Source organism: Lonchura striata, chromosome 6 (assembly GCF_050655825.1).
Source record: "Lonchura striata isolate lonStrDom1 chromosome 6, ASM5065582v1, whole genome shotgun sequence".
NCBI classification, from domain to species: domain Eukaryota; kingdom Metazoa; phylum Chordata; class Aves; order Passeriformes; family Estrildidae; genus Lonchura; species Lonchura striata.
Genome location: NC_140708.1, coordinates 32,830,870 through 32,846,141, shown reverse-complemented (window position 1 = coordinate 32,846,141; position 15,272 = coordinate 32,830,870). Strand labels below are relative to the sequence as shown.

General features: G+C 36.8%; 1 protein-coding gene across 6 annotated transcripts in view; it reads left to right on the top strand.

The window, feature by feature from the left end:
* Positions 1 to 15,272, top strand: part of NRAP (nebulin related anchoring protein) — a 47,745-nt gene that overhangs the window by 7,353 nt on the left and 25,120 nt on the right. For all 6 annotated transcript variants that reach the window (XM_085582799.1, XM_021525954.3, XM_085582797.1 and 3 more), the window contains 12 exons: positions 53 to 157; positions 2,907 to 3,011; positions 4,757 to 4,873; positions 6,239 to 6,343; positions 7,289 to 7,396; positions 8,099 to 8,203; positions 10,482 to 10,580; positions 11,090 to 11,194; positions 12,747 to 12,854; positions 13,671 to 13,772; positions 14,285 to 14,482; positions 14,703 to 14,807. In XM_085582799.1, the coding sequence (XP_085438925.1) occupies positions 53 to 157; positions 2,907 to 3,011; positions 4,757 to 4,873; positions 6,239 to 6,343; positions 7,289 to 7,396; positions 8,099 to 8,203; positions 10,482 to 10,580; positions 11,090 to 11,194; positions 12,747 to 12,854; positions 13,671 to 13,772; positions 14,285 to 14,482; positions 14,703 to 14,807 (1,362 nt within the window). The remainder of the gene's footprint in view (positions 1 to 52; positions 158 to 2,906; positions 3,012 to 4,756; positions 4,874 to 6,238; positions 6,344 to 7,288; positions 7,397 to 8,098; positions 8,204 to 10,481; positions 10,581 to 11,089; positions 11,195 to 12,746; positions 12,855 to 13,670; positions 13,773 to 14,284; positions 14,483 to 14,702; positions 14,808 to 15,272) is intronic.

Below are 15,272 nucleotides of genomic sequence, written 5' to 3'. Positions count from 1 at the left end.
TGTGAACCAGACTAAATTCACTGGATTATTTGTTTCCTTTTTTTCCTGTTAGGTGAAGTATCATCAAAGATATGAAAAAGAGATCAAGGGAAAAGTCAGCCATACAGCTGGAGCAGATGTTGCTCTTGCAAGGGAAAATGCAGATCAATATGGACAGGTATGCAACATCCGAGAGATGGCCATGCTGGTGTTGATCATTACTACAGCTGATTGCTCAAGGCTTTAGAAACTGGTGACACCTATTTTCACTTTGTTGTCCTGTGTGAGAAAACAAGGTCCCAAGGGAAAGGATGGTGTGCAAAGAGCATTGTGCTCCTAAAGTGTAATGCATCTGTCACTGGCACCTGAAGGTAGCTGCACTGTCACTGCATGACCCTCATGGTAGGGACATTCCTAAACACTGACCTTGGCAAATTTTATCTGTGTGCACGTACGCACTCTGAATTTCTATTTTGGTGCTGTTGTATATCACACTGAAATGTGTTTACCCGAGGAAATATTCCCATTCCATGAATAAGTAAATTCAGGCAGGAGAAAAGCTAAAGGGTTGTGAAATGGTAGAAACCTGGCAGATAGTTAGGTGCCTTTTTCCTGTGGGTATTTTCACAAATCTTGGGAGCTTTGCAGCTCTAAATATGTGTGAACAGCACTGAATCTCTTAGATACACAATCTCTTAGATTTCACCTCATCTATAAAAGGGGAATTATAAACCTGACAAACTGTAGTTTTGTATTTGTAGAACCAGATAGGCTTTAGTTCTGTTTTGGTCAGTGGCATTTGTTTTACTTATGTTTCATTTTTGAAGGAATACAATTGGTTTTGTGGTTGCCCAGAATGCACCAAATTCCAATTAGGTTAGGGGAATAGCACAGCTATATAGAACTGAATGCAGCTAAATGGAATTTGAAAGGAATTGAGTAGTGATACTGTATAAAGAAAACTATATGGTTAATCTCAAGGGTTTTTGTCCTGCTTCTCAGTAGGCCCATATACTTTGGAGAAATGAAGGAATAGGGGCTACAGCCCTGCTTTCCTAAAAATTTTGGTATTTTACATTTCTTCACTTCTTCTCTTGAAATCTACATTTAGTATTCTGTGGAAAGCAAACCATCCTTGAAAAGTATGAGTCTAGAATTGGAGCAATGAAGCCTTCAATTACTTCTGTCTTTTGAACTGCTACAAGTTTTAATAGGAATAAACAAATAAAATTAATTTGAGAAAGGACTAATTACATTTCTAAGCATTAGAATGCTTCTGTTTTAGAATTAATTTAAGTTTTCTTTCTTTGAAAGTGTCTTTGAAACTTCAGTCATGGACTTCAAATTTGATTTGAGTTTTAATCTTTGTAGATTGGATACTGATATTATTAGTCAAATAACACAGAGTCACTGAAATTAATGTATCTTTCTGAGTAAACTGTGACTTAACATGGGTAAAGAGATTAGATTTCTAACTGTTGAGATCATTAACAATGAATTGAGTATGCATCAGACAGATATATATATATGTACATGCATATTTATATATAACATGAGACAATTTAAGGAATCTTACTATAAAATTCCTGTACTGAACATCTGTTTTGTTCATCTTTAAAAACCTTAAGAGTGGCTAAAATAGTTTCTGAAACTTTGAACATATACACAATATAATAAATTATATTAAAATGTATTTAAGAAAGTTAGAAGCAAAAGACAGGTTGGTCTGGAGAATTCAAACTTATTAATGATATTTTAAGAAATTAACTCAGCTGATTATTCAACTGCATTTTCTTTTCTGTGCCTGTTTATAGAATAATTTAATGCCATTGTAACTATTATTCACCAGTGTGCATCGTAATGTTCACAAACTTGTGGTGTGACCTATTTTAAAACGTGACATTGGTGGTGCCCAAAAGGACCAACAATGGATGGTTTTGCACTGAGAACACACAAAAGAGATATCCCAGATATTTGTAGCTGTTCCTATCTGTGTTGTCCATGGCATTCTTGACATGCATTCTATTCATGGCACATTCTATTTTCGCTCAAACTGCCTCTTTACTACAAAAGATTCACAAAATATTCCAGAGAAGACACATTGCTCTTTATCTCACTTGGTGTATTCTTGTTTGTACTCCATATTCTCCCCAGCTTTTGCCATAGAAGGCTTTGAGATTATTATTGTCAATTACATTAAAAAAAAATCTCCAGTATTTTGCTGCTAAACTATCTAAATGGCTTTCAAATTGTCAGATATTTACAGATAAACTTATCTATAGATGTATTTAAGGGTGTTACTTGCACAGCAATTGGATGTTTTTTAATCAGACAAGTGGAATTTTGTGATTTTTTCACTAAGGAGTTTGGCATTTTGATATCTAGGTATCTCTGCTTCATTTATTCATCCCTCTTCAAAATACATCACTGCACTAGTGAACTATTTTTGGTCAATTATTATGTGAAAAATGACCATGGAAAAATTAAACAGCTCCTGTAACACTATAAAAGAAGGCTGATCCTGTATTAAACTTGTAAACTTTAAGCCAGTCTCCTGGCTAATCAAGCCATTAGCTATTTATATAGTATTACAGGGTAACATATATTGACAAACAGAGAAGCAAGCAGATATCATCTCTGTGAGAAATGAGGTGAGAGCAGAAGGGTTTATGTCATTGTACACTTGAACGTTGTCTTTACCACAGCTAATGGCTACCTAAATTTCTCTTGGAATGCAGCACAGGTAGCTTCAGAGCCATAAGTAATTTAACAGGTAAATTTATTCTTATATGTTGGTCATTTTTTCATTAAAAAAAAATCATTGAAGCCATGAACCTTCCTACTAACAAGGACTGTGGGGCTTTGTAAAATAACTCATGGCCCCACCTGCTCATGTATGATGAGTAAACAGTCTGAATTTTCTTCAGGGATATATGGATGAGTTTGAGGAGCGCAGAGGGAAAGGAAGCTTTCCTGCTATGATCACTCCAGCTTATCAAAATGCCAAGAAAGCAAATGAATTGGCAAGTGATGTAAGTATGAAACCTGAATCAATACAATTCATAAACAATTAAAACCAGCAGTTTGTCAGAGCAGTGCCTGGGAGGAGGATGCTAAAACTGCACTTGAGAAGTAAACAAAAGTGACATTTTGCTGCATTGCTGGGAACTGGATAGCTCAGGGGATTAATAATATCCATTAATAGAAGGGAGCACAGCTCCAGCTTGCACGAAGGAGGAGATGGATGTAGCAACTAATGGGGATCCCTACTGTTAGGTTAACCCTCCTGGCAAATCTGCACCTGTATTATTAATGAAACCTTCAACTGCCTTAATCATCCTGTGGACTACTGTGGTATTCCCAGTAGTGAATAAATGGAGGATGAATGAACTGTACTGGTTTTGATATTTTGATGTATCATGCCCCTAGCACAAAGCAAGTCATATGGAGGGAAAGAAGCAGAGAGTCTGACACTGTCACTTCACAAAAGTGAGCTTATTTCTGGGATGTGATTTTTGATTTTGGGTGGTAAACTAAAGAATTGGCAAAGGTGGTGGTGTGTGATTCCTGCATCCAGCCCATCTATGAGAGGGCCTGAGCCCTGTTTGGGGAGACCATTTCAGGCAGTGACAAAAATGGGTCAGTGTGTAGATCAGTACCCTGTGTCTGCTCTGAGGGCTCCTGTGAGTGACAACCTTTGTAGGGTGGACACCTGTCCCCAGTAGGGCTGCCTGAGCTGATGAGCTCAGTCTGACTTCTGGGGAGATAACAGATGGTGGAGACTTTCAGCTTGTATTAGTCTGGACTAGACACGAGCAATAAACTGGAGTGAAAGGATCAGTCATGTTCTGTTACCTGAGCCTATCACTGAGAGAATATAAAACACCTCAAATCCTCTGTGACCAATCCCAGTTTAATGACAAACTCAGTGATCCCCTGTTTAAATATGAAATATTTAACCTTTCCACATAAAGATCACAGTTCAATAGGTTTTGAAAATGCCAGTGGTCAGTAGTTTCCTCATTAATTTATAATACATAGAGGGAAAAGGAGGATTGGTTCATGGAAGTAACATTTGGACACTACAGTACTTACAAACTTTCCTTATAGTTTTGAAGCCTGAAGAAATGTGTGCAGTCTTGGAAAATAAAAAACCCAAGCCACTTTGCATTTCAGTTCATATAAAATAGTTTATAAAAGGCCAAGTATTACCTCTCTTCACCATCCAAGTCCAATTTATGTCAAAAACCTGATGGTTAAATTTAATTTAGAAATCCCTTATTTAAATCTTGATTTTATTGAGAAATATAATTCACTTAAACACACTAAAAGTATGAAAACATACAGCTTTTTAAAAAGCTGGTTTCTACAAAAGGAAAAGTTTGCAGAGTGCTTGATGACTATCTGTAATCCTCTGACTAAAATTAAGTACCAAGGATTAACTTCATTAATAGAAGAGCACACAAGCTCCAGCCAGGAATCTGCTAGCAATCTCTTCAAGCCGTGAACAAAAACCAGTGCTGTTCAGTCTATGTGAAAAATTTATTAAAAATGCTATCTAAATGCTATGTAAAATGTCTTGAGAGGGTCTGTGAGGGGCTAAGGGGTTATATTTGGGTTTTTCAAGGTAGTAAATACTGTGTTTCAGCTTGGCAAGTTCCACTTACTTATCAAAGCAAGCACAGGGAAAGATATTATCCTGACTCATGAAGCCAGTCTAAATAGTAAAGATGAAAAGGTGCACATCTATTTTATAATTCTCCCTACTTCTTTTCAGATAAAATACAAGAAAGATCTTTCCAAGATGAAAGGTGCAGCTCACTTTCACTCCCTAACAGCTGAAGACAACTTGGTCCTTAAACAAGCCCAAAGTGTTAACAAGCTTGTCAGTGAGGTAAGGGCTTGAATCGATCTCTTAACAAGTTTGGGAGCAGCTCATACAAATATTTGTGTTTGATGAGTAAGGACTGCAAGTAAATAAAAAAGCTGTTGTTCTTACTGCATTGTACATAACAAAAGTCGTCTGGTGTGTAGGACAGCAACTGGAGAGAAAAGCTCAAGAGCAGATCTTTAGGTGCTGCACTGTGGCCCTTCCAATCATCTGTGTGAAAGTGTGGGAAATTAACCCCAGAGAGCAATTCTAGTTCTGACCACATGAAGAATTGAAATCTGATAAAAACCCCACCCCAAACCTGAACTGTGCTTTTAATATGATATTAAGATATAATGCTTTAGGACCAGTTTGGTGTGTGCCTTAGAGTGTCTCAAAGGGTATTCTAATAATCAAAAAATAAGAAAAGAGACAAAATTTATACCATTCTGGTTATGCAGATTTCTTTTTTCTTCCATACTGTAAAAGACTGTGAGTCACTGATAATTGATTCTTTTTCTGCTTGATAAGGGAAGATTGCAAGAGAATTCTCAGTAGATTCTGAATTATTAATTTATTTATAATGTCATATCAGCTATAAAACTATTAATAAATGTGAGTTTCTAGAACTTCCCCATGGCACTTTATAAACTTATACTCTTGAGATGTCAAAGTATAAAACCTTCAATAATGAAAAACCCCTGCAAGTAGGGCTGGAAGGGGCCTCCTGGGCCAATGATTCCTGGTTCCTGCTGCTTCGATACAGCACTGTATAATCCTCCTATTCCAATTTCTAGCCTACATTTATTCCTGTCCACTTTATTACCACTGTGTTTTGTGCTAGCATTGCCCTTTAGTTTAAAAAGTTCTTCTCCCTGCATGGTTTCTTTTCTGAGAGGTTTACAAATATATCATTTTCTTCTCTCTGCCTTTGATTTCCTCAACTAAGCAAGCTGAGTTCTTCTCATCTCTCAGTCTTTCACTGCAGCTGTTACAGGCTGAGTTCCTTAAACAGGAATGACTGTAAGAGTACAAAAGCTCTTGCTGAGGTCTTGCTGGAATTTGGTACATGGCACATTTGTACATGCTCATTTGCTCCAAACTCACCTTAGAATTTCTTTGTATACCATAGTTTTTGTTAATAGTTTTCCTCCTGTAACTGTCTTGTATACTTTGCAGAGGATGAAATTGCATTTCTTTTGCCTATAAAATGAGAACTGAGTATATGAGTATTCTCTTCATATTAATTTTCATCATATGCCATCTGATTAATACCATGTGTCCAAATCTCTGAACAGTGGGTCTGCCTAATAAATGGTGTGTGAAGGAACTTGCTAGAGCAGATTAAGGTTTTACCACAGCTTCCTGTTGTGCATTTTTGTCACTAAGGTGGAGTACAAGAAGGATCTTGGAAACAACAAAGACTACAGCATGAACTACTGTGACACTCCACAATTCAAGAATATGAGCAAGATCTCAAAATTCACCAGTGATGTAAGTTTGCAGTACCTCGTGTGTGGCTTGCTTGCCCTGGTAGCTGCTGGAATCACAGGTCATCTGTGAGTGTGTGTTTCATATAAATGTGTGCTGGAAATGTGATTGTAACTCATTTTAGCCTGTTTTTGTACAGCACTTATCCTAATGTGTCCTGATGTATAGCTGGGACATTTATTTTATTTAGGATTATGGAAAGAACTATTATGGTATTTAGAAGAAAGGTCACTTGCCATGTACTGCTGATCTAGAGAAGTAGAAGTTTGTTGTTACTCTTGACTGTCATAATTACTTATTTCATTATGCATGTCTATTTCCTGACTGGACAGGTAGGCAGAAGATGCTTCACCAGAGTTCATGCCAGAGAGGAGCATAATTACTGTGTGAAAATAATCAGTGTTAATAGTTAAACCTCTTGTTTCTCATGAAACAATTTTGTTTCATACTGCTTCTTACCATTCTCTGAAATCCCAGGGGAGTAAATATTTTGCCATACAGTTCAGATGGTTGAATGATCAATTTTTCTTGTCAAATCCCCGACTCTGGGATTTGTGAAAGATGCACCAAAACAAGTCAATTTTGTTCATTTCTTAATGTACAAATATTGTCTCCTTGGGACTTTGTTCTAGTATTTATTTCTGATGAAACACATCTGTATCTTCTTTATGTGGCATTAGGTGATATGAAGAGCAAGTAAATTATATCTTGTAGTAAAAGAAACTCACTGAGGGTTTTAGCTTTTATTTTTTAAAATACCAAGGCTGTTGTAGACTAATGAATTGCTGTATTGGAGCAGCACTTGTAGACCAGAGCTGTAACAATTTGTCTCCCTGCTTAAAATATAGAAACTCTTAAAAGCTGAAACTCGTCAGTAGAAAAGCTGAATTATATTCTCAGAGTTGGTTTTTGTTTGTTTGTTTGTTTGTTTGTTTGTTTTTTGTACAGCTTAAATACAAAGAAACCTACCAGAATGAAATGAAAGGTCACTATGTGGGTATTGGCATGGACAAGAGGATGCTCCATGCCATGAAAGTTGGCAGCTTGGCAAGCACTGTGAGTCCCTTTTAATCACACTTGCATGCTTGTGGCCTCCGTGTCTTTCAGTTTTTCCAGAATTAAGTTGATAGAAAACTTTAGATCATACTGTACTGGGGATCTGACGGATAGATATGTTGAGAAGAGGGGAAATTTTGGAAACCCTTTTGTACTGTTTTATGGCTCACTGTGTGGAAGAAGTTAAAATAAGAAATTTCAGTGATCTGGCAACACACTGAGATCCTTCAGTTTTCTTTGACATCAGTAGGATGCTGAAGGTTGTTTGCCACCACCCCCAGGGTCAGACCTTTGCTGGAAAAAACAGTCTTTAATGAAGATTGCTGGATTGCAATTTAATTTACTGGGTTAGTCAAGAAGCTATTTCATTACATACCATTCCTTCAAGTACATTATTTACAAATCTGTAAGAAGCTTGAGAACTAAGCAGAAAGATAAAAGAGATGTGTCATAGGTGGAAGTTAAGTTAATGCTCCCACTGTTGGCATTGGATTAATTGAGAAGCTGAAAAAGAATCAATTAGTGGCTAAACTATGCAAATAATTTCATTTTCTTTGTCACTCATGACATTGAACTTACTTTGTTTCTTGCATTTAATATTAATATTATTGTTTCTCCTTTCCTCTTGACTGATAATTATTCAAACAAATGACAGCTGAAAAAAAAATAATGATTTTTTTTTTTGTTCTCCTTGTGTTTCAGATAGCCTATAAGTCTGATTACAAACATGATGGTGTTGACTACAATTACCCAGCTACTCTCACTCCTTCATACCAGACAACAAGAAAGTTGGTCCCTTTGAAAGATGTAAATAATAATTTTATGTTTTTGTTTTTGGTTTTTTTTTTTTCCCTATGACTTGCATAGCTCATCATCTCTCTGTAGGAGAGATTGTGATAGACTGTGTGTGTCAAATGATGATTTAATGACAGGAACAAGCAGCCACTGCTAATGAAGCTAAAGCAAAAAAGTGCAGTGTCAAGAGGTCTCAGAGCAGTAGAAGGTGCTGCCATGTCCTGTTGTTGTGTCAGCTCAGCACAGACTGTAGGGCCAAGTGAAATCATGACTCTGCCCTATCCCAGCTCTGTGCTGCTAAAGTCTCACCATCCTGGGGCAGCTTCAGCAGCAGCATCAAGCACTGAAAGCACAGGGAGACTAAAAGAGCCTTTGGGAATCCTCTGTGAATTCCCTGGGGATTGATGTTCCCTCTGGAGGGGAGCGGGTTGGTCGCGTCACCTCCTGCAGCTCTGGTCCCTGAGAGAGGAGCCCCCTGTGCCCTGACTCGTGGCAAGTGCAGTATGATCCTTTCACTTCTCACAAGCATTAAAAGCTTCACTCATCTCCTCTACCACTGGCAGCTCACCCTGTGCCTTAGACAGGAGCACATTCACCAGGCACTGCTTAGAAAATCAACAGGAAGAGAGCAGCAGCTCTGCAGGGCATTTCTGACTTCCTAAAGTATGTACACCCTGTCTCTACACTGAAATGGCAAAAATCCAGGAGCATTATGCCTTAGAAAGGTCATTAACATTATGTGAGATTTTTCTGGGCCCAACCACCTCTTCCAAGACAAGGATGGCACATGAAGATCTGGAATTGGGAACCCTGGTGTTTTTGAGGAAGTATTTGGTATACTTCAACTCTAAGATGAACTCTTGCCTCTACAGCAGTAATTTCAGCTTTGCCTTTGTAAAAGCTGAAAACAGTAAAATTCAGTTTTTGATTGCTTACTGTGTTCTTAAAGAGTTCAAGGTAAGCATAAATTTATGTCCAAAATGTAAAAGACATTTCAGCAATTCCAATTGATAGTCAGCATCAGGGTTTGAAACACATCATTCCAGTGGCCACAGAGACTCAGTTGCACCAGTCCTGATCTAGGATTTTGCATTAGTCCCAGGACCTGTGTGCTCCCAAATAACCAACATGCTTACCCTGAACTCTTTTAGGAATACACCTCTCTCATACACTAAGCAATCACAAGTAGCAATAAATACACAGCTTCAGTTAAAAAGAAATGACCCCTTTCCATGGAATTAAAATTCTCTCGTCTCTGAGAAAGCAAATGCATTGTTTTAAGTACCTGAATCACTTTGGACCTGTGAGATAATTCAGGCCTTTTTTCCTAGCTTTTATCATTCTGGCAGAATGAGGAAATTTATGTGAGGATACGGGAGATAAGGAGGTTTGCATTGAAATCGTTTCAGTAACTCAAAGTCTCCAGAAATATGCTCCACTTTACTGGGAAGAAGTGTTCTTAAGAAACTAGTTTTAAACAATGTGATTTGAAATGTTTGCAAAGTGGTGATTAACTACAGTGAATATTAATGAGGGCCTACAGAGAATAATAATTGTGTTTTATGGTATATCAATGAGCTCTTTTGCAGCAACAGGTTTGAAAGGAAGTGTCATATGATTTTTTTATCATGCTTAATTTGGGGCTTTAAAATATTTATTTTGTAACTAGTAATAATCTAGTGGGCTCCAGACCTCTTGATGGCTGACATTAAAATGACTTTTTTGTACTATAAGTACATATTTTTCTTTTCTCAGCATCCACACAAAGCTCTCACCACAGGTAAATTTTGTGGTTAATTTATTACATTAAAACTCAGTAAAGACCAAGTATAAGAGAGTTCATTTACTCTATCCAATGGTGGTACACTGGACAGACCACTTCATAGGCAGTTACAATAATTCTTGTCTGATAAAGATAAAAATGGACTAAGTGATGGTTAAAAATTATTTTTATTAATAATTTGGGGGATTTTATAGCAGTGATTTGGGGGATTTTATAGCAATGGCTGCATCTTTGTAAGAATTTGTGGGCTTGACAGGATGGAATTATAAGTGAAGTAATTTTCAGAGTGGGATAAAAACTGTGACCTCAGACAAGGAAACTTTCAGAGCACTAACTCAGATCTCATCCAAGAGATCATGCCATTTTTCCTCAGCTCTATTTATGGATTTAGTAACATTTTATCCAGAGTATTAGTTAGCAAAACTTCATTTATTCAATCTCTCATTTTTTGATCTGACCATTTCTTCCTTTGTTAAATCTTTTTTTTTTAATTTAATTTTAAATTAGGTAAACTACAGACAAAGCATAGACAAGCTGAAGTACAGCTCTGTGGCCAGTACTCCACAAATTGCTCAAGCCAAAATAAATGCACAGCAGCTCAGTGATGTAAGTTGTCCCATCTTTAACCATTGTTGTTTATTATAATGATGAAATAATCTAATTTCATAGGATTTGTAGCCTTATGTGTTTTATTCTTGACAGTTCTTCAGCAGATTCATAGCCAAACCAAGAATACATATCGAATGAAATCACTTTCCAAAATGTGGCAAGCATACCAGTAGATCCAATATTTGTCTCCACTTTTAAGATTTGTATCAGTGTGCTTTTTTAGGAAATAATTTTCTGTGTCTTTATTAAGGCAAGGTTTTTAATTATATCTTTTGTACTTAAAGATAATCAGTAACTTTTATTCATATAGTAAATTTCTACTTCCTACTTCTTAAGTAAAAGTTAGCCTTATAGCCTTCATGCTTACATCATAAATTCCTATGAGCATATTTGCAATTTATGGCACCAATAACCTGAAATTTAACAGCAATCATTCAGTCTAATGGATATATTTTTATTAAGTTAAAAATAACTGAGTTTCTTGCTGACCTTTTCAACATATGCAGTTGAACTACCGAGCCCAGTATGAGAAGACAAAAACAAATTATACTCTACCTCAGGATGTACCACTGTTAGTGAAAGCAAAAGCCAATGCTGAGTTATACAGTGAGGTAAGCCAAGCCTTGGGGAAATACTGGCATTCATGATGCTGTTAATAGACTGAAATTAATATTAAGATGTTGACACTCTTTCTGGAAGCATTTATCATTTATCATTTGGTTTTGTACTAAACAACATGAAATATTGTGCCCAGAATAGACAGAGATCCAATTTCAAGGACAATGAAACATCTAGACTTTTTTCCCAAGATATTTTGAGATTATCTGAATTTCTTTAAATCAATATTCACTTCACAAAACTAACTGCTTCTGAGGTGAAATTTTTATGAAGAGCCAACATTTGCACAGTTCTAGTAATTCAAAGTGCACTGAAGTCAATGGAATGAAACAGTGACTTCAGCCAACTTGGATCATGCCCACTGTTGTTCCATTCATAATTCCTGGCAATAAATAGTGATTCACTTAGAGTCTTGTGGGCTAAAACCACGTGCTTGCAGGAAAAGTTGAATTTATATTTAATTTTTAGCGTATTTTTCAGGCCTCCATTTTCGTAGAAAGTTTTGGAGGAAAAAAGGCCCAAGACAAATAAGGGCAAAATGAGGAAAAAACCTCCAGATATTAGTGGTGTGACTTTTATTTTTTAAGCTTTATTTTTTAAGTTTCATAATTTTTCATGACTTTGAATTGTCATTACTGTAGGTTTTTGTGTCTTGTGCTCTTCCCCTAAGTTTTATTTGAGTTGCATTGGCAGAGTGTTGCGGAGGAACATTCTTTGCGACTGTACTGTGTTGGGATGCATGCCCATTGTTAGATATTGGTAAAATATAAACATGCAGAAAGACAAGTCCAGAAACTGGGGCTTCCTGAAAACCTTCTACCTTCATTAGGTGCATGCATTATATGGATGAAGGCATGCTTAATCTTGCTTTAATGGAATTTCAAGTGGAGTCTTGAAAAAGAGCTTAAAAAGCTATTCCTTGAAGTTCCACTGACTTTCAGAAGTTAAGTGTGTGATGCTCATGCATTTCAGTGGTGTTTGTGAGGTAGTGAGGCTCATGAGTGTGCTTTGAGGACAATCTGATCGTGAGGGATGCTGCTCTGGCCTCTGCTTCAGCCTCTGGGCTGGTCTCAGAGCTGGATTCCTTTTGAATGTGCTCCAGCAGCTCATGCAAAGAACTTCAAATTCAGTGCATTGGCTAGTTACATTTTGGGGGTGGGAAAGAAAAACCCTGAAATGAGTGGAGTGTTGTCTGGTTCTTAGCTGTCTTGCCTCTAGATCAGCTCCTATAGATCTATACTATTTTCATAGGTAGACATAACCAGAGGCAATTTTGAAAACCCTCCTTCCTCCATATCTGTCTGAAACTGAGAATTATTGCAGGATGTTCTGGAGCATTAAGTGCCTGTGATCTCCAAGAATAAAATTTTGACTCAATCCTAGACAATTAATTAGCTCAAAATGACAATGAACTGTGACTTAAGAAGGTCCCAGTTTGTGGACTGAGCATATTTATGCTTCTGTTTTTCTCTGAGTAATTTCCACGTTTGTTTGAAAGTCCTGTGTGTTTGTGTTAGTCACATGCTGCTGTCTTTCCTTCCTCAGGTTAAGTACAAAGAAGGCTGGGAGAGGAGCAAGGGCCGGGGCTTTGAAATAAAACTTGATTCTCTGCCTTTACTTGCTGCCAAAGCTTCCAGGGATCTCGCCAGTGATGTATGTTACATTGAGTTACCTGGGAATTATTCTTTATATAAGTAGCAATAGCACAGGGAAATCAAGCACAGCTCACCTCTTCTGGATTTTTGAATCCTGCATTTGGCTGTCCATCTTTCTCAATGGCTAATGAGCGCTGGAAACTTTCTCAGATTCTGCTATGAAATTTTACTCTCCAAAAATTATTTTTTTTAAATCATGTGTACAAAGTGAAGCAAAATTTACATAATAAATCCATAGTGAAATTCAGTGGTTTGAATTTTTTATAGCCTCAAAAACAGTATTCTCTTCTACTACAAAGGGAATGCATATTTCTTTAGTCTGCTTCCTTAATATAAACGTATATAAATGTATATAAAAAAATCCAAACAAAATCTTTCTAAACAAATTATATCAAGATTTGTAACCCATGGAGAGGCAGAAAACGCAGATACTTCTTCTGCAGCTGGAAAGTGTTCAGCAGTGGTGGGGATTCTAAACTCCCACCTCATTAAAAAAAATCAAATCTCAAATTCCTTGCTTGGATTGATATTGATTTTTTATCTTTGCCTCAAAGAGCAAGATAATTTAGCTAATCAGAAGAATTTAAGTTTATAAGCATATATACCTCAGAGGGCTGAGCCTTAAAGAAGTCTCATAAATGAGACTGATCTTGCATCTTTGGAATTTCTGAGCAAATATGGGAAATTTGAAGTGACAATGACAGAATCAGACTAAGCTCTTCTAAATTTTGACCATCCAAATCACCAGTGAAAAATGTACTGTATTTCATGGGTAATTGGAAACATTCTTAAATTTACACTGTTTTTTTGACAGATTAAATATAAAGAAGAATATGAAAAAACAAAAGGAAAAGCAACTGAAACCAAGGATTCAAGACTTTTGCACTCTCTGAAGGTGGCCAAGATGAGTAGTGAGGTAAATTATTTCTCTTACTCAAAAGGTAAAATTTTTCATAATTAGGAAACTTTCACCAACACTATGCAATCTACCACTGTTACTGCTCTCACTCTAACAAATTCTTGGAAGCATTTAAAAAAATTGGTTTCCTTCACCATCTGTTAATCTCCAATGATTGCACAGCAGGGGATTTTGGGAAATGGTGCCCTTATTTCGGGGCAGGAAAATAACACCCAGTTAAAATCTCAATATGAATAAAATATCATATTCAAACCTCAATATAGGCACTTCTACACAGAACTTTCAAGTCTTTAAGGGTATGTTTAAAAGTAATATTTACTGTAATAGAAATAATGTCTCTAGAATCTAGAAAATTTACCCTGGCATCTGTTTTGTCACTTCTAGGATGTGATTTCTACAGTTTTGGGGGATTTTTTGCCTAATCAGCATAAGGACCCAAACAAGAGGGGTGACTTAAGATGGCATTGTAATATCTGATACAGAAAGTCTATTTTCATTCCTATGTCTAGATTGCCTACAAAAAAGGTTTTGAGGAGAGCAAGGCCCATTTCCATCTGCCCATGGATATGATAAACCTGAGGCATGCCAAGAAGGCTCAGGCACTGGCCAGTGACTTGGATTACAGAACGAGGCTCCATGAGTACACAGTGCTTCCAGAAGATATGAAAACCAAGTGGGCAAAGAAGGCCTATGATCTCCAGAGTGATGTAAGATAATGTACACCCAGCTTAACTGTTAAAAACAGTGTGAGAGATTATAACTTTTTCCATTTGATGTTAATTCTTGTTCATTATGAATGCTGTCTGATTGTACTATGGCTTTTTAAATGTCTTTGCAATGGCTTTGAAAGTGGAATGGGTGCACATGTTTACTTAAAAACATTATACTCGTGTTCCCTGTGCCAGTAAATGTCATTTTCCTCTGCAGCTCCAATATAGAGCAGATCTGACATGGATGAAAGGAGCTGGATGTATCACAGAAGGAAGCCTTAATATACAACAAGCCAAAAAGGCAGGAGATTTAGTCAGTGAGGTAAGCAAAGTTCTCAGGCTTCTGTCTGTTTTTTGTTCAAAGGTTCATTCCATTACATTATGTGGAATAGGTAAGGGATTCCTAACAAGGAATATCTAGAAATGGAAAAACTGATGGGCATAATTTAGTTATTCTATAGTTTAGAAGATCCTGGTTTAGAGATTAAAATTACGTTTTTCATTTATATAATTATCAGAATAATCTGTGAGGTAGAAATCCCTGTATTTGTGCTTCCACGTCTTTTCATTCTCCTGTCCATTTTGCAGATCAGCATTGAATTTCCATTGAGTTTCATGTGCTGCATGTAGTACAAATAAGCTTTAAGGAGCAGTATTGAAAAATTAGATATTATTTTAGTTGAAAATTTCCTTGCTCCGTGGCAAGTAGAGGCTTGGTTTTACTGGCAGCTTCAGCTTTTCCTGCTTTTCATTGCTTTCGCCTTATTAATTCATGGCTTTGCACTGC